The sequence below is a fragment of the Necator americanus genome, chromosome X (genome assembly GCF_031761385.1).
Source record: "Necator americanus strain Aroian chromosome X, whole genome shotgun sequence".
NCBI lineage: Eukaryota > Metazoa > Nematoda > Chromadorea > Rhabditida > Ancylostomatidae > Necator > Necator americanus.
The window spans coordinates 29,288,872-29,308,296 of NC_087376.1; the positions used below are offsets into that span (position 1 = coordinate 29,288,872).

The 19,425-nt window shown below is 35.4% G+C and overlaps 3 protein-coding genes across 5 annotated transcripts; 2 read left to right on the forward strand and 1 right to left on the reverse strand.

The window, feature by feature from the left end:
• Positions 1 to 615: 615 nt before the first annotated feature.
• RB195_025844 (uncharacterized protein) lies at positions 616 to 3,094 on the forward strand (the record flags this gene model as incomplete). Its single annotated transcript, XM_064214156.1, has 4 exons — positions 616 to 693; positions 766 to 909; positions 1,175 to 2,950; positions 3,011 to 3,094. 4 exons carry the CDS (start codon positions 616 to 618, stop codon positions 3,092 to 3,094), a joined length of 2,082 nt encoding a protein of 693 aa, XP_064070037.1.
• A 661-nt stretch (positions 3,095 to 3,755) lies between these two features.
• Positions 3,756 to 7,338, forward strand: RB195_025845 (uncharacterized protein; the record flags this gene model as incomplete). Its single annotated transcript, XM_064214157.1, has 15 exons — positions 3,756 to 3,790; positions 3,924 to 4,069; positions 4,160 to 4,299; positions 4,734 to 4,780; positions 4,869 to 4,980; positions 5,038 to 5,203; positions 5,271 to 5,341; positions 5,589 to 5,681; positions 5,744 to 5,842; positions 5,917 to 6,015; positions 6,227 to 6,364; positions 6,577 to 6,699; positions 6,940 to 7,021; positions 7,105 to 7,178; positions 7,231 to 7,338. 15 exons carry the CDS (start codon positions 3,756 to 3,758, stop codon positions 7,336 to 7,338), a joined length of 1,533 nt encoding a protein of 510 aa, XP_064070038.1.
• A 1,732-nt stretch (positions 7,339 to 9,070) lies between these two features.
• Positions 9,071 to 13,129, reverse strand: RB195_025846 (uncharacterized protein; the record flags this gene model as incomplete). Of its 3 annotated transcripts, none has more annotated exons than XM_064214159.1 (18): positions 9,071 to 9,189; positions 9,351 to 9,430; positions 9,673 to 9,696; positions 9,765 to 9,815; positions 9,875 to 9,972; positions 10,040 to 10,107; positions 10,194 to 10,293; positions 10,925 to 11,023; positions 11,131 to 11,223; positions 11,323 to 11,407; positions 11,467 to 11,558; positions 11,632 to 11,743; positions 11,827 to 11,897; positions 11,962 to 12,101; positions 12,304 to 12,409; positions 12,464 to 12,585; positions 12,681 to 12,744; positions 13,079 to 13,129. In XM_064214159.1, the coding sequence occupies 18 exons, from the start codon at positions 13,127 to 13,129 to the stop codon at positions 9,071 to 9,073; spliced, it is 1,575 nt and encodes a 524-aa protein (XP_064070039.1). The 3 variants fall into 3 exon arrangements, with proteins under 3 accessions (XP_064070039.1, XP_064070040.1, XP_064070041.1); XM_064214160.1 differs by lacking the exon at positions 9,071 to 9,189 and adding an exon at positions 9,244 to 9,308 and having other exon boundaries at positions 9,363 to 9,430; XM_064214158.1 differs by lacking the exon at positions 9,071 to 9,189 and having other exon boundaries at positions 9,372 to 9,430; positions 9,673 to 9,815.
• Positions 13,130 to 19,425: the final 6,296 nt, after the last annotated feature.

Sequence of the window (19,425 nt, forward strand, 5' to 3'; positions counted from 1 at the left end):
TGGATGTTCCAAGGAGAAACTACCTAGAATCGATCATAAAACAATATCCGGTCATTATTCCAGAAAAAAATTGGATTTAAACACTCCTATAACCACCCACGCCGTCTAGATTCATACATCCTTAAAGATATAGTTGGCACTTTCATGCTACTTTGCGAAATTAAGCTAAACCCATGAAAAAAATAGGGATACAGAATAAAAAATTCAAAAAAGATGCGTCGTTCTGCGCCAGTTGAACCAAGAACTGAAACCAAATGTGGAGCAGTAATCCCTTCGAGAGCAATTCTGGACACTGCAAATGAATTATTTGCTGGATTAATAAAGGATACTGCAGAGTATTACGAGACGTACGCAAAATAAAAAGACAATTTTCATGGAAAACTAACCTAAAACTAGCGGAAGGGAATCATGAAAAAAAAACAACAAACGAAAAATGACAAAAAAAACATCATTATTATCACTAAAGCATTTCTCTTCTATTACAGTAATCATAAAAAGTAGTAATTAAAATAGTCGTAAAAACCTGATGTGAAATCGCGGACCAACATTTCGGCTACAACGCGGAAGATCACTGGACCACCCGCGTGGCTGCTGCCCATTCACGTCGAAAACGTCATGGATGATATGGATGAAAGTCTTCAGGACTTTCTCGTCACAACTTTAATCGAGAAAGAAAAGAAAAAGTCTATTAAGGTACGTCATAATTTCAGAACACAATCAACCTAAATTTTCAAAAAAGAAAAAAATTACTAGTGAAATTTTCAGCGCAGAAGTGTTGGTTGGAATGCATTGAATCCGTCAATCACCGAGGTAGTGCTTGACGATCCTGTTGCTCAATTCAAAAAAGACTATTCAAATGCTAAACCGTATGAATGGGATATGTTTCTGTACATGTTAGCAAACGGAAAGGTACGATATATTTCTGGAATTGTTCATTTTAAGCATTTTCATGTATTGTTGACGGTTCTTAGATTCTTGTTATCATTTCTAAGTAAATTTGTGATTTTCTTATGAATTCTTTTGTTTCTAAAATTTCTAGTCGCTTTTTGTCGATGTGTTAATGTGTTAGCAAACGTACAAATGGTATCACACTGTTTTAGTTCGTTATAACAACGCTATATCAAGGATTTCACTGTTCTTCCATTACCTCCCTCAATATTCCCTTCATTTACAGCTATTGTCGATGTCGCTGAAGCAAATGGAAAGAGAAGATGGTGAAATCGGAAGCAGTGAAGATGAACAAATCGAGGATTCAATCATCAAAAGAAAAGGAAATGGAAAAATCGCTGCACATACTTCTACTGGTCACCTAATAAAACCTTCCAAGGAGAAGGATGATAATCCCAACAGGAAGCGTAACGACCGCAATGAACGCAATGAACGCAATTATCCTTCAAGAGTAAGCCATGATGAAAGAAAAAATGATACTGAGGAACGAATCAGGGGAAATGTTGATTCTCACAAAAGAAGAAATAGCTATAGAGATGATGACGGCAGAAGAAGCCGCGATGAAAATGAAAGGAGAAGAAGACGAGATGACCGAGATGATGGGTTTAGAAGGCGTAACGAGAGAAACTATGAGATGAGGAGACGTGATGACAAATACGATGAACGCAGAAGAAGATGTGATAGTAGGGATTATGATAGCAGAAGACGTGAGTACAAAGATGAAGAATACAGAAGAAGGCGTGATGATAGTGATTATTACACGAGAAGACGAGATCGTAGAGACGATGAATCAAGGAGAAGGCGTGATGACAGGGATTACGATGTAAGAAGAAGGCATGATGCAAAAGACGAAGAATACTATAGGGGGCGTGATGACAGTGATTATGAATTGAGAAGAAGACGTGATGACAGTGATTATGAATCGAGAAGAAGACGTGATTACAGTGATTATGAATCGAGAAGAAGACGTGATGATAGTGATTATGAATCGAGAAGAAGGCGTGATGACAGTTATTATGATTCCAGAAGAAGACGTGAAGACTGGGGTCGTACTGAAAGAAGAAGATATTATGAGAAAGATGAAGAATACAGCAGTAGGCGTGATAAGAGAGAAAACGATGATAGAAGAAGACAAGATGACAGAGATGAAGAATCCAGGAGAAGACGTGATGATAGATCTGACGACACGAGAGCGAGAAAACGTGAAAACGTCGAAGAATCCAGAAAAAAATACAACGAAAGATACTATGATTCGAAAAGGGACGATAACAAAGATGAGGAGTACAGTAGAAGGCGCGATGACAATGGTAATAATGTGAGGAGAAGAACCAGTGACAAAGATATTGATTCTAAGAGAAGTTATGACGACAGAAACGATGACAGTAAGAAGATGAAGGACGACAGGAATATGAACGTCAGCAAAGGACAAAATAATGATAGTGACAACCGTAAGAGAAGATATGATGACAAAGGAGCTGACAGTAAGAGGAAATGTGATGAGAATAATGAAATTCTCAAGAATAAAGGCGAGAAAAAAGACAATGACAATGACAATAACAGAGTTAGAAAAGACGACAATAATAACGATAAAACAGCAAAAAATCGTCAAATTAAAAACAGCAGCAACGACGAAAATGAAAAGTTCATAGAGGAAAAAGATGAATTCAAGGTTAAAAAACGTCCTCTTAAACCAAAATACGCTCCTCACAAGGATATGATTTCTTCGCCTATGGACATGAGCGCCTATACGATCAGTCGCAGTCCTTCTATGGAATCACGTACTTCTTGGAAATCTTCTTCAGAAACATCCATTTCTTCCACAACTTCTACGCACTCATCCGCTTCTTCCTCAGATTCCTCGGATACATCTTTCTCTTCTCTAAATCTTACGAACAAATCCACAGCTTCAAAGTCGCTTTCCGACACATCCATCTCCAGTGAAGTATCTACCGACACTTCCGCTACTTCCAATGTTTCCGCGGACAAATCCGCTTCCCCCAAGGTATAAATGAACAAATTTGCATCTCTTAAACCTTTCACAAACACGCTCATTTCTTTCCAGGATATCCCTGAACTGAACACACCTGTACATATTCATGAGGAAATGTGCGATCTCCATGAGGACATGCCTGTAGAGATAGAATAGTGAGACCCCCGCACTCATTCATCCTCGTCCCACATGAGTTCATAGCCTCTCGAGAACATTTTGCTAGGAATTTCTTTTACTCCGTATCACATATACTATTGTTGATTTTATGTTGATGTGTTCCGCAGTCCAGGATCCTACATCCTGGACATCATCATAGTCCCTTTGCCTCAGGCACTGTTCAGACTTTTATTTGGTTGTGTTTGTGTTGTTTTGAGACGTCAAATGACTCCGCACTTCTTTTCCTATTAAATGTTTATCTGCCGGTCCTTCGAATGTCTGTGTTCATATTCTATATGAAAGCCTTTATGACCAATTCCTGTAAATAAGTTATTTGAGATGATATCAACATCATAAATCTGCAGATGGATTCGTATGGAATGTTGAAAACACGTTAATTCGATGAACATACCTCATCCTGAATCAAAATACTATCAAAAGATGTAAATGTACAGTTCTAAATAACCAAACACAAGTTGATGTAATTCCACTTCAATAATCAAACCTTGCCGGAAACTAAATCCCGTGAAGGATCAGTATTTAAAGATAGCACTGCGGTTAGGGACATTCGTGTGCATATCGACTGGAGCAGCTTAGCCGCACGTCGTTTATCGGCAAACCTATTTACTATATTTAGCGGATAAATGCATCCGAATTCGATATGACTCGTTATATTGTCCCATCGGTTGCTCTGTCGTAAGTTTTATAAATTTTTTATAGTTTTTTTTTTCTTTGCATCTGTCACTGGTAGATTTCTACTTGAGTTAAGTTTTTGTTGATTGCATTACACATGGTTGTATTTTTTAGATCCCTCGTGAGTTTATTTCAGCGCTATCTATTCTGCTTATCGATCATATTTTGATCCGAATTCATCGAGCGCATTTGGTATTCGAACAATCGAAGATGCTGTTGCTTCACTCAATGCAAATGTTGATGCTCTTGAAGCACTTCGTTTTATTCAACAATGTAGACCAGGTATTTATTTTGAATTTTTCCTACTTCACTCCCTTTATATTCACTACTTGCATTTCTAAAAATTCTAAATGAATATTACGATAATTGCAGACAATTCTTTTGTGTATTCGTTGAGCCCTACAGCTCTTGGAGTTCTTGCACTTCGTGGATCTGAATTTTGCAAACATGTTCCAGTTACTAGATGTGAAATGGATGAGGATGATTCAACGTTTTCTTCGATTTTGTCAAAGGTCATTTGGTAGTTTCGAGTTATTTCTTTTCATTTTTTCTCACCTTATTTTTCTTTGGAATTATCTCCTTTATGTTTACTGCTTTCTATGTTATTCAGTTTCATTATTTTTTTAGCATACAAGAACTTTCGTATACTATCAAGGAAATATTTTCAAAAACATGTTTGGTTTGAAAGAGCAGAGGATTCACATTCTTTTTTTTTATGGGAGGGTCAGTTGGGAATCGTTTATTACGCATGATTCTTGTGAACTAAAAACTATTTTGCCCTAAAATCCTGACCGACGAGTAATATTTAGTGTCAATTTCTTATCAAGATTAAATCCGATGATCTCTCTTGTTTGTGCTAAGGAATGACATCTTTATCTTCAGCCTCATCAAGAGGTACCTTCCTTTTTGTAATGCCTCCCATTATTTTGACTGTTACCGTTTTCAGTTCAATCTTGGAGAAGACTGGGATAGCGGCATAGCTTGGCTTAATCGGTGAGTATTTCGTGATCTATTTGTATCGATTGGTTCGGCGAACCCATTCCTTGCACGAGACGTGTCAGTGAAACTTCCCTCTTCTCAGAGTCGCATGTCCAGAAGAAGATCTAGCATGTCCAGAAGGTTGGTTTGGTCGTAGACCCAGCCAAGTACTACGATTACTTCATCTTCTTCGACTTTTATTCGTCAGAACTGAAGTATGATCCACGTTTTCTTTTCTTTAAAGTTCCCTATGTTAATTTTTATTATTTTAGCTCTCTTTCGATCCTTCACAGATTAGCGTTGAAGTTGTCCCATTTCTGTACTTGATCTATACTCAATTTCAAGGCGTTAATAAAGAATTATCGACTCTTGCGTTAAAAACTCTCTCTAATGTTGCTCTTAATGGTCCTCCATATGCGGTCTCAATATTCACATCAGGTTAGTTGCAAATTGATTAGTTAAAACGTTTTTTTTTCTTTACAGGGAACAACTTGTTTATTTCCAGACTGGTTACCTCTTCTTTCTTCTTTAGTCATCCATGGAAAATCTCTAGAAGAAAGATTGATCTCTCACAAGGTTAGCGAGTGTTTTTACTTTTCTCGGTTTTTTTAAAGAGCTTCAGAACCTTTTGAATTTATAGTTGCTTCAATAGCGCTCATAAGTTTATTTACGTTTGAATTTGCTCACGTTTTCCTCTGGTTGAAGCGACTTATTGCTAATCCATTGTTTTCATCCCGGCACTTCCTTTCTCTGGCCATCATTCTAAGTGATAGTTTCGAAACTGAAGTCTCAATATTGAATCGAAAGTGAACAATGTTTTAAGATTTGCCAGAATGCCTTGAGTTCTTTGGGTGTCGTTAATTATCAGTTACGATCCGATATTTACGAGTTATTTCTTTCGGAAAAAGAACCTGAGGTAAGGATGGCTATAGAAAAAAGTTAAATTTCTTTTTCATTGGTGTTATTTCTTCGATTTAGGTTGATATTGTTATGATCCATGGCTTATGTGGCGGTGTAGCGTACACCTGGCGTCAGAAAGATCATTCCAGTAATATTGTCTCAGACTGTTGGCCAAAAGTCAGTGTTATTTCATCTGCTATTCTATTAGAAATCTGAATGGCCCAACAATTATGCCTGTAGATTTGATATAGGACTGGCTTCCGCTTGATATTCCACAACCAATGCGTATTCTTGGATTAAATTATCCATCGTATCTTATGCAATTCACAGGAACTATGGAGAGTTTGCAGGTATTTCCATTTTTTTCTGTATTTCTGTTTTTTTTTCCGGAGTATACTAGCATAATGTTGGTTCAGTGATCGATACTGCGGCCAGAGCTTTTTGACCTAATCTTCTCTTTTATCTTTTTTGTCTCCAAATTTCACATTAATGTTGTCGCATCTACTCAGCTAATCTAATTTCCGCGATTGCTCGTGTTGGAACCGATGAGAACTTGTTCAGGTTCGAGCCGACCGTTTTAAACCTCAATTGGAAGCTGCAGGAGTTGGCAAAAGGCCAGTAATATTCATATGTCACAGCATGGGTGGTTTATTGGCGAAGCGCTTGCTTCTGGATCTTCCAGCACTGGCTAAGAAAACGGTATGTTTAAGGATGTTTTCCAATTTGTTCTATATGTTCCGTCCTAGTAATAGCAGGAAAGACGGCAAAATTTCACAAAATGCGATCAAAAATAGTCGCTTAAGTTGAACATCTCTCTAAACTGTCATTCTCGAAGATTCTCCCCGTGTCTGGATTTTCCTCCTCTTATGTTGCTGTTGCTTAGTTGTCATCTATGACTTTTTTTATCCTAGGTTGGAATACTATTCATTGCTACACCACATCGTGGTTCTCCTATCGCTTCCTGGGGTTATTCAATACTGCATCCTACAGAAGACGTTCTTCTTCTTCTGGAAGAAAATCCAGTAAATAAAAAGGTACTGTCTTTTTACGATATCTCGCTTTTTTGTCGCTAAGAATGAGTGAGCAGATCAGATTGAGATAGCCTAACAACTGTCCTCTTTTTTTGCTCTTTTTTCTTATCAGGAACAATTTATCATTGAGTGCTATGATTTTCTTATCTATTTCATCCGGAATAGTTTCCCTCTCATTTTATTCATTGAAATTTTCATTCGAAGACCACTTTGAAAGCTAAACCATTGTAATACGTATTCTAGCTGAACGAGGACTTCTTCAAAATCAGTGATAAAATCCCTGTGATTGTAAGTATGGTCGAAACAAAACAGTCGGATCTTATAGGTATGTGCAGGAATTTATCATCTGTTTGATTAGAATTTTCCCACTTTACTTTGTTGTGACAGTAATATAGCCCTAATTTTAAGGTACTGCGAAAGGGATGATTGTTCCGACACAGTCTGCTGTTTACGAAAAAGGCGCCGTCTATCACATAGAAGAGGTTAGTCTTAAATATTATTTTGTCGTAAACTTCTGGCCACATTTCTTCCTAGGTCCATCACAATGTATGTAAGCCATCCGAACGAACAAGTCCATCGTACGCTGTTGTGTTAAACTTCCTCCGTGATTCTATCCAGGAGGCTAAAAAAAGGAAATTATGAAGTAGTGAACGCTAGCGTTTCTCATGTATTATTTTTAAATAGATTTATATAGTATAGTTTACGGGATTGTGTATCATTTTAGTACGTGTATTGAACTCCAGGATATGTGCATTTTGTTTCCCAGGTCAGTATAATCATGTTAATATTTTGGAATTATTTAATACTTTACTAAACTAAGAGCCTCAGATTCATCTCGTGGTTTGTGCTGCTATTGCCTCAACAGTTCGTTGTCATTCGGTTTGCTTTTGCTTTGCATATTTCTCACATGTCACTTTGAATAGATATGATTTTAAAGCTAATACTTTATTACTTATTTCTCGTGCTAAAATCTTTTTTCACAAATAAGACTTAACATAGGTCGTCTCTTTTTATGCATATATATTTACATATAAGAGCAATTGTTTCGAGTCAGGTTTCCTGATAGTTTTTTTCTTCTCTTTCATATTTATGATCAACGATTTAGTTACAGAAATGACAGTCCATTTACCACTATAATTTTGTATAGTGGTCGATGAAATACGACTAATTCCGTAACACCTTCGTTTGTACTCGCGCAGGAACGACTTTGCCTCAGTTTCTGAATCCACTGGCGGTCTTAAACGATGAACAGATAAGCCAAGCTTCCAACAATTTGAATTTTTAATCATCAGTTTCAAACATCTCAACTTCCTTGTGCCCAATTCTTCATGCATCACTCACACCTTTCATGGATGCGATAAATACAGGGATCAATAACTCGTCCACTATTTCTATATGTTAAAAATATAAAAATTTTATAAAATATCACGATATATGAAACTGCGGAACAAAATAAGCGGTGTAGAGGAAAAAAAGGAGAGAAAACTTCCCGGAAATTGTATTGTATATGTATTATGTGCTGCAGTATTTTCGAGGGAGTAATTGTCCTCATTCCTTACTACTTTTGATTTGATTGTGGGCATAGCTCACAAATTTGGTGGTTGGTGTCTGAGACCTCACCTATTTATCTAATGATATGCTACGTTACCTACGTATGTGAACGTTAATAAACAAGAAATAAACATTGCGTTCAACATAATTTTGTCACATCAGCACATCACATACCTTCGTTAAATAAGTGCAAATTTTTCGTTAACTTTCATTGATTAGATCCATATTAAATCGATATGATGATAATGTTGACTTAGTAATAAATTTGACCAGTTTGTGGAAATTTTTTTTCGATTGTTCCATCATTTCACTTCCTAAGCACCGTGAAACATTATGAATACAAAAAGACAAGGATAACGGGTACAATTCTCAATTTTATTGGCTATATTTCACGCATATGTATCACAATCCTCTAGATATGGATCTGTACTCTAAATACTTGTTGCTTTCGAATAAAGCAAGTGATTAAAGCAAGGAAAAAAGTGTCTTCCACTGTCATAATATATTCGTGAAGTTATACATATCTACATGTTTTCATCCTCAAAAACGCTACTCCCAATTGCCTTCATTTACAGTTTTATATTTTACAAATATGTGCTTGGTACATGTTCGAGATGTTTCATGCTTCCGAAATCAAACATTCATTTACCATTTCGCATTCAGAATCACAACCTTTATGTTGTTTAGTGAACATTAATCACATTATCATCACAGTCGCTATCGCGTATTTAATAAATAATGAACAACAACGACATTATTATTACAATAGAACAAAATAAATTATTACAACACTAAGGCAATCATTATTAACTGAGGACGTAATTCATTGAGTTCCGATTAAAAATGCATTTATGTTTATAACGTTAATCGTCCAACGACGATTGAGACGGAATGACGGAACCTTTCTTATCCTATCCACAATTATGACGGCAATCAGTCCGGCTGCAACGAATGCAATGCGGCGACCAGGAATAAGAATGACAAACCTTCTAAGGACTATAGAACTACGAGGTAGACCTTAGACTCCACAGTACACCCATACGGAAACACGTAGAAAATACCTTAACTTATTATTAGTAAAGGTAACAAATGTGTGATCTTACATAAATTGATACAAATGCAAATCACGGAGCTTCCTCGGGAACTAGATCGTCGTCTTCCATAATTGCAACTTGATCGGGACCTTTGAATAACTCAGTTATTGAAAATATAAATATATAATATTTCACAATTTAAAGAGAACGCTTTATTGGGGAATCCTTTAAAATCCTTATAATGCCTGGAAAGAACATTAAATTAGCAGAAAAACAACTATGGTGGTACAGTTTTTTGCAACTGCGAATATTGTCAAAAGCAAGATAGATGCTCTTGTTTTCCACCTCGCATCTTGACAAAAATAGAAAAAAAAGAAAACTCCATACTCACTGCGCGATCTTGCTGCTCGATGACCTATTCTTGAGGGAAGAATTGACAGTAAGATAAGTAGGGCAATCACTAAACATCCAGAAGGAACATACACCATAATTCTACGATAAAAAACCGTGCAAGCTTCGTGAGGCTGGGTAGGACTGCAAAATAATGGATAAAAAACAAATTCGAAAATAGCAAAGAATTCGAAGAAACCTACTCGCAAGACGGATTCCATAGTTCAATAATTTGATATGCCAACCCGTTGGCGAGCTTATCTACAAAACTCATTGCACCGTAAACAAAAGCTCCACTTTCCTGAAATGAAGTAACATTTATGTTAAGACAAACTGAAATGAAGTGAATGAAAAGAGAATTCTCGAACCGTGTTTTTATTTATTAAATCAGCAGTGATCGACAATGAAGTGATGAGAAGGATAGCCTGACCGATACCTAAATAAAATAGGAAAAACTGCGGAAAAAATCTCGACACCACTGCAATTCAACAAAAATAATCTCTTTAAAAAAACACTACGTACCCATAAAACCAGCGACGGCATAAATTTCCCATAAAGAAAGGTCGAACAACATCCATACACAAGTTCCCAAACCGTAGAGCAAGCCAATGAGGAATAACAACTAAATAAAAGCAATTAAAATACTATTCTTAATGAGAAACTAGAACAATGCTTCTAGACAGGTACATACGAAGCAATTGAAATCACAATTCGGTATCTTTCCGTGATTCACATATTTTCTGGACTGAAGCAGTGATTTCGATAACCTACGAATGTTCAGCTTATGAACACACTTGTAATATTTCGGTTTTTCCCAAACATGTTACATTCCTCTTATATTCTCACACTCCTATCTATCCTAAGAGAAAAAATCATCAACTCAAAAAAAAAAACATCGAAGTATGGTATTCATATCCGTACCCATCAAAAAGAAATTATAAGCTTTAAGAAAAAAAACACAAATGAAAGAAGAGGTACATACTTATGAATGCTTACTCGTAGTGAATATCAACAAATACTAGAACTATGTACCGCATACAAAATTATACTCTAAAGCAGTCCAGTGATATTTCATTCCTTTTAAGCTCTTGTTTTTTTCTTCAAAAATTTACTTTGTAGTGAAAAAAACCGATTATGCAATGGAATTTATCCAAGTAGCTGAAGCTCCAACTCAGGAAAACTAGTAACAAGCCAAAGGACAAGCAATTATATAACAATTTTTAGGAAAATTTTTCCCTGTATGAACTGCTTACCTTTCTATTAATGAAACGATTAAGGCATGGAATTCCTGTAACCAATGATACAAAAAATGATGAAAGATAGGAGATCATAGGAAGAATAGCGACGTACTTCTGAAAAGGTTTTTTTTAAGAAGAAGGTAAATAGAAATTGAAGTATATCGTAATTGTAACAGTTTGAAAAATTACAAGTAATGAATATATCAAATACGTTCACTAACCTTCCCATAATTTTGCGTTAGTGTTATATAAAATGGAAAGTACACCTGTGATATGTTTACATACAAACGAGAAAGCATATACAGCAGTGCAATCTAAACAATACTAAGTAACATTGGATTAAAAAAAAACAATCCAATATAAGTAAATAATGATTCGTAACATTTAGAAAAAAGGATAATTTACTAGTATACCTGATAAAACTGAAGATGACCAAACCAACTTGCCCAGTGCATCCTTACTAATTCACTGGCATCCGAAGCAAAAGAATTCATGCGGCTGAAATCAAAGAACTGTAGTAGAGGATCGTGAAGAAGTAAAGGATTTTGTTAACTCACCTATACCTTCTCACATTTCTCGGTTCGCGAACTGTCAGGTAAAACAATAAGGTAACTATCAAACCACCTCCAACAACTATAAATCCTGCAGTCTGTAACAGAGGATGTTAATGAGCACAGCAAAATCCATAATAGCTACCTAGTGAGAAAAATGAGGAGACAAACCCGGAAGTGTTTGAAATCATTAGGTCCAATTTGTGAATGTTCAGTGTTTTCGGATAAAAACCATGCAAGAATAAAAAAAACCGAAAGGTTAGCAATAACAGTAAAAGCATATCTGAATAATGTTAGACTAAAATTAACTAGAAAAAGTCTATCGAAATCGAAACCAAAAAGAAAAAAAAAACCAAAAACCAAAACCTCAGCGAGTTCATTGTAGTTCGACTACTATCGATCGATGAAAGTTCCGGAATCAAGGCCAAATGTGAAGTCTGACATATGCTAGTATGTATTACAAATTGTAGAACATTCGTAAAATATAGCGAGTGCTCTCACCTGTACAGCAGCCCATCCAAACTGGAAAACCATTATAAACGGTACAAACCACATTACTTCAAACCACTCGGATTCAGAATCCGAACAAACAAAACAGCGATTAAATATGAATGGAAAAGATACAGAGACACAAATCGTCCCTGAAAAGATATCTCGAAATAGTGAATGAGATAATGTGATACATATTATGGTCCTTTATACGTACTCATGGCAATTTTGAGTGCTTCCAGAATAATTTTTTTCCTTGTTACAAAAACAAACAGGAATCCCTACTCGTACTGTTTGAGCTTATTAATGGTAACTAAATGTTAGGAAATAAAATAATTTTATATTCTAGCATACCTATAATGTGCCATGACATTCGACGACCAATTTTACTGAAAAATTTCGGAAGTGAATTTGAATCACTGGCGATACCAACAACAGGAGTAGAAACAGCATCGGTTACCTACTTTATAAGAAAAATAAAGAAACGAGTAAATATGTCAGCATCCATTCTTACCTGCCCGATCAACATTAACAATCCAGCATGAGAACTCCGAAATTTTAGGACTTTTTCCAGGTATATCATAAGATAAGTGAACCACATACTTGCGCATAGATCGTTGTAGAAATGGCCAACACCTTAAAAGAAGGATTAAATATATTGGAATACTTTGTTAACAAGAACATAGATGGATAGGTCTAAAAATTTTCGGGTCAAAATATCCCAGACTTACCGTAACCAAATTTCCTACCCCATCCAATATCATGGTCGGGCCTGACCCGTCGTTGTAGTTGTACCTGAAGTTGGTTTTCAATAAGAAACAATAATAAAATAATGGTTTTAAAAGATTTTACATTAAAAAAACTGAAGAAATCAGGTTTTTAGGTCATGTTGTCTTCTTTAATACCTCTAACAATACTCCACAAAATCAAACTGAATGTAGGATTATCACAGTTACTGAGTAGTTTGTAGGGTACTATATCAAGCCTATCACTAATTTTTTTTCAGAATAAAATGCCAAATCGAAAGAATAAAGGACGCCATACATAAAATTGTAAAATCAATACAATGGAACGAAGAACCAAGGAAATACTCAACTACAAACTTCTATAACAAGCAAAGGGGACCCACTTCGTCATTCGGATCACTTCGAATCGGGACGACATCGGTCAAGTCGTCCATCTAGCCAAAAACTTGTGTGCCGGGAACTTAAAAGCAGAATTTCCCGTAAGAGTATGATAGCGTCGACAAATAAATGACAATAATGACCTTGATAAAGGTTACCAGACATTGCAGACCTCATTTAATGTATCACTTTTAAATGGAGTTCGCAATGGAGCGCATAATCATTCAAAAGGAAGTAATACTACAAGACGAGGAGGTATCTTGTTGATCGGTGGAGTTCTAGTCCAGATAAGTGAAACTTTACGTGGATTTTTCTTTTAGCAACTAATCCATCAAAATGCGTGTCCTGTCCAAGGACAATTTCTTCGAAAATCACATGGATCTTCTGACTCGTGAGAAATCTAGCCGCCAACCGGCTTATCGATAAATGAAAACGCTTTGTTCGGTGGAAAGATCGATAAAAGCAGTCGAAAAGTGTCCATAAAAATGTGTGCGGGGTTCGAGTCCAACCGTACCGTCAATGACTCATCTACTCACTTTTCTCCCTCACTTTGTTTACGTAATCGATAAACGAGAGTAAACAACATAGAAACATCGCAACATCTCTCATCGTTTCCAACATTCCTTTCACACATTTTTTATATCTCATGCAACTGTGTTAGGACAAACATCCTCACTTTTTGAAAAAAAAAAAGTATATTCATGTTATAAATTCATTTCCGGAATGTTTATGATCGTTTTTTCCCACTTTTCTACACTTGATGACCAGATTTTCTGAGCAGAAAAAGTTTCCTTCCTTGTTTAGAGAATTTTCGTCCACTCTCTATCGATTATTCTTGCGCTTGCGTTCTCTTCGTTTTTTTATTACTGTAAGATTGTTTTTGGACATCTTTGCACTTTGACGATAATTATTTTGTGCACAGATTAACTGGGAATAACAACCACAATATTCCTAGAGATTGCTATAAAAGATTCCCCGAAAGGAAGATAGTTCATGGTATTTTATAGAATCCTAGATTTTCTGGAGGGGTTGCGTCTGTAACAAGTGACAGATAGTTTCGAACGAGTTTATATACATACGACGATTAATGTGTAAGGTAATCATTCAACGGAAATTTGACGTCAATACGTGACAAGGGTTTTGCAAAAGACACTTTAAAAACAATAAACTGTTTAGCTCCTCCTAATTACTTGTAAATGACGGATAGGTTTCATGAAAGTGTTTCAATTTCTTCTCATTTATTATTGCAATCATTCGAAAACAAGTTTGGAGACTAGAAATTTTAAAAAAATGACAGTTATTTACAGGTAATTTAGCGAACGAACAAAATAGTACGAACAATATTTTCGGAGGAATTAGCAAAAATTTGTCATACTCAGTAGGATATATGATCTTTTGATATTAGAAAACATGATAAAGTACAAGCTGGCTACAGTATTGTACAATGAATCACCGTGTATTTTTTCGAATCTTTTAATAGAAACATTATGATTGCGGATATTAGCCAATTTTCCACTATTCGTTTGCGAAATATCAAACGCTCCATCAAAATGTAGGATGCACTATTGACTATCCATAACAAGTCAGTTTTTTTTCTGTGCCATCAACCCTCAAATCTGGTAGGACATCGTTATAGGAGCCCATTTGTCATAGTTCTTATTTTTTCTGGATGTAGTAAGTTATATTGATAACATTTGTGAAATGATGTGACTAAGGATTTGGAACCACATTTGCCGGCAACACTACTTGCACCCATTAGATACTTACCATGGGTGAGAGGCTCCACCATATTTCCGTTCTGCTTGAAACACAAAAATAAATGCAAAAGTGTGCGACTGGTGATTTCATCTTGAGAGCGGAGTAACCTTCTCCTAAAAATGTCAGAGGTTAGTAATTAATGAAATAAACTAAATAATTATCTCCGAATAGCCAGTAGTAATCGGATTTTGTCTGAAGATCGCAAGGAACGAACATAGCTAAGCGCTGTACCATAGAGGTCAAAATGAGAGGAAAGAATCCCACTAAACTACTCTACACATTACTAAATAATTTTCAAAAAAAAGTCACAAAAAAACCAAAAGCAAAAATTAAAGTTAGATTTTGATTTAATAGGCGAAAGCGAATGGCATTTTGAAAACTCTCAAAAACGACTTTATTCGGACGCAGCTTTTGACCTGCTACAAATTTTTCGATTTGGAGGTCAAAATTTACTTAAACGAAGTGAAACGAAATCTGAGCTACAGAGAACTTCATTAAGTCTATTCATTTCTAAACAAGAAGTATTCAATTTAGTGAAGAAAAATGAACGACTCTTATAAATGGCTAGTTATGTCATATTAACTTTTTGCTGGAAATCATCATTATTCTATGTTTCCGGGAAAAAAAAATGTCCGCTCAGTGATCGATTTTGAAAAACGTTCCCAATAAATTCTAAGATTGTGCTGCAGAACGAGATGTACATATGGAGAAGCTTTAAGTATTCCAGTAACTAGTAATTTAAAGCTGCAAACAGCAATAAAAATTAATATTATTGAAACTGAAACTAAAGGACTTATCTAGCCTTTTTATCAGATTTTTAATTAGAAACAGTAATACTAAAGAAGTAGCAGGATAAAGTAACAGTTCATATAAATCCTATTTTGCCAAGAAGGTGGCAGATAATTAGAAGAAACGCCATTGTTCCAGCTCACATCTTCAGTAACTATGGAGATCAAAGATTTGAATCAATAGGGAAGTGGAATATGTTGGCCAGCGGCGAAAGGATCACGGAAATGATATACGTATTTTTCTGCATGAAGGTTAAACGAATATTCTAGTGAACGTTATTACATTACATTAAAGCTTACAAACTTTATTATGTTATATTATATTATATTATGTTATATCATGTTATATTACATTATATTATATCACATTATTTTATTTTATTTTATTTTATTTTTTACCTTATATTATGTTATATTATGTGATGCCCCTGGTGTTCACACCTCCGCTATTTCCAATTATTGGGGGTTGAGGAGGCATTATCTTATCGCAAGGTACACTCATATGGGCCGATTGTCAGCAATCTCTAACTTTTAATCGATTTCGATTTTCACATTTAATTTTAAATTGAATATTCATATTGATTAAAACATTGGTATCAATTGACTGTTTTGCATAGTTTTTATGCTGGCGAATACCGCTTATAAACCGGTTTATGATTTTAATCGTGATGTTACGCTGATTTCAAACAAATTGCTTGTTCATTAAAAAAAAAGAAAGAAATTCCCTTGAATTTTGTTCGTTTTTTTTACATACAATAACTTTCCTTCTTCTGGCTTTGCACTAAAAATAAGAATATAATTATGATAAATTTTAGTATTATATTGTTCGTCTTGGTAAGATAGCCTTCCCGATAGTAGCAAATATTTCCTTCCAATAGTTTTCTATATTCTCTTGAACTTATCCACACTTTTTCATGTTATCGAAATTTCTTGAATAATCCATAATTTGTTAGTCCAACTATGCCATCAACACTGCTATACTTACAATTTCCGTAACAGTTTATCAGGCTTTTTTCGCCTTAATTTTTGCGTTCTTTTTTTGGTTCTCATTTTCTTCTAGTTAACACATCCTATGTTTATACGGTGTGGATTAAAATTTTATCAGAAAACGTATCCATTAAACTCGATCGATGATGGAAGCAGTACATTTATTGTTCGTCTGTCGGTCGTTGTTGCAGACGTCTCTCCTCCATGGTTGATTTCACCACCGGTCAAGTGATAAAGAAATAAAACGGTCGTTTGACAGAATCAGTTGCTTTTTGAAATTTGCCACCTCTTCCGAAACATTTTTTGTCACAGTATTATCGTTTTTTTTCTTCTTATGACTCCACAACTATGAGGTTCTTGTGCGAAGAAAAGTGAAGGGATTAAAGAGGTTTTTTACTCAGATTCAGATTTACCACCAATTATTGATTTTGTTTTGTGGTAAGCAAATATGTACTTGGATTGCAAAAATTATTTTTGTTTTTTTTTTCCAGAAATTAAGTTAAAATACCATAAATATTATAATTTTTATCCAAACAAGAAGTGCTTACTAATGTCTACTGCATTTGCATACTCACATGCATTATTTATACTAGTTCTCTTCTTTTTATATTTTTTTTGAGTGCGGTCCTCTTAGCAGTTCTTAACTTTGTAATTAAAAAGTACAACAAATATTCCTATTTTTTATCTTTAGTTTCTCATGATAATTTTGTTAACTAATTGGAGCAAAATTGTTCAGTAGATTGATTGGATTTGAAAAAAGGAAGTTCAGGTTTGGATAGCCGTCTTCTCTCAAAAACGAAGAGTTTTTTTTATAATAATCGTAGGAAGTGAGTTCATTTGAATAAATAGTGGATGAGTCAGATGATCCGAGTTCAATTTGCTGCTTCTCACATTAACATTTAGCATATTTATTGATTAGTTGATTAATATTGATATTTATTGATTACTTGCCTACGCTTATCGTACGTGCCTTGCAAGTACTGTCTTGAAATCATCATGCATGATTTGAACGCTGTGACCTCCATTGACCAGTTGTACTTCTGATAGTGTTACCAAAGACTTCATTTTTTAAATTTTGACCATCTGTTCGATGAATTTCCTATTTTTATATTGTTAACTACGTAACACTTCCCTTATACTGTATTAAGGGTAGTAAAGTTAATACCAGCGCTAAAGAGTAAAATTCCTTCTATTAGGTGAAGTTTTGGGATATGTATTCATTTGTTTTGTAAATCCGAGCAGTTTTAACTGGTTACGTTATTACTTCATATTTCCATCTCTATCCATAGAATAGGGTATGATCTCGATCTCTGTCCTCCGATGGAATCAGTGTGTAATTTTTAAAATTTTATCCCATCTTAACACAGAGCACGCTTTCTTTCCATATTATCCGACGTAGATGCCTAATTAGGACGAAATATTTTTAAAAAATGAGAGAAAACTAGTTACCTTATTAATAAACCAATAAATAGTTACCTTATTATGTTGATACTTTCCTATGTCTTTGAAGAATTTGTGTGTAGGTGCCGAGTTTCGCGTGTTTAGCGATAAGAGTTTTTTGTTTGAGATAAGGTTCGAATCCAAATGATTTCGAAACGTCAGTAGTTGATGTATTGTCCTCAGATTTTCATTTTAATTTAGAACCAGATCCTTACATCTTCGACATATCGTTTGATTTATGGCGTATTATGGATCTATATTATAGAGTTTTATCCTGCATTTTATCCGAATTTTGGAATCAATACAGCTGTATTTGGTGTGAGATTAATTGAAATTGAAATTGCAGCACTTTCCTGGTTACTTCATGTGGCAAATCTAAAATTATTTGAATAAATTCGAGTTTGTGAATATTTAATGCTCAAAATAATTAGAAGATGAATGATTAAAGTGTAAGCGTGGTGTTCCTCTTAATTAAAGGAAAACGAAAATTTGACGAGAAAAACATTGTAATTCTAGTGATTGGAAGATAAATTAAGAGCCCCATGAATCCGAGGTGGTACGGATTTCATGTGGAGTATTCGTATACGGAATTGTAGATTATGGAGAGGGAGGTGATTCCGTCCATTTCTCCCTGTATCAGTGGAAACAAACAACCCCGATATGATGTTTCTTATGACGGCTTGTGCTGCACTGCGCAACGTTTGCGCTCCGCCCAACCCCGCCCCACCTGCAATTCGTCGAAAACCCATTCGGACGAATCGCAGGCGGGCGAGGGGGCGCAAGGATGGCGAGCTGCAATTGAGGACGTTGTTAAAAACAGCATTCCGGAGTTGTTCGTTTCCACTGATATAGGAAGAAATGGAAGGAATCACTTCCCTATCCATAATCTACGATCCCGTATACGAATACTCCACCTGAAATTCACACCACCTCAGATTCGTGTGGTGATGCCTTTAAGAAATCTAGAAGAGGATTTTCGTTGTCAATAAAACCTAATGCTGAAAATGAGTTATTTGAGGAGGAGTAACTCATCGTATTTTCTCGTGTGAAGAGCTTTAACATTGTTTTGTTCTTGTTTCGCCTCCGTCGTTTTATGTTTGCCCGATAACGTCATGTCTCCTGGTCTCACTGGTAATAATATTTGTATTCCATGGAAGTGTCACAATTTTTAGCCGTCATCGAAAATGTGATACAGAAGCGAGAGCGAAGGTTTTTATACGGGGAAAGCTCGGTTTTCTAGATAGACTTCTTCATTTTTTCAAAATGTAGATTTTAAAGGCATCACCCCACGAATCTGAGGTGGTGCAGATTTCAGGTGGAGTATTCGTATACGGGATGGGATACTATAGAGAGAGGGTGAATCCGTCCATTCCTTCCTA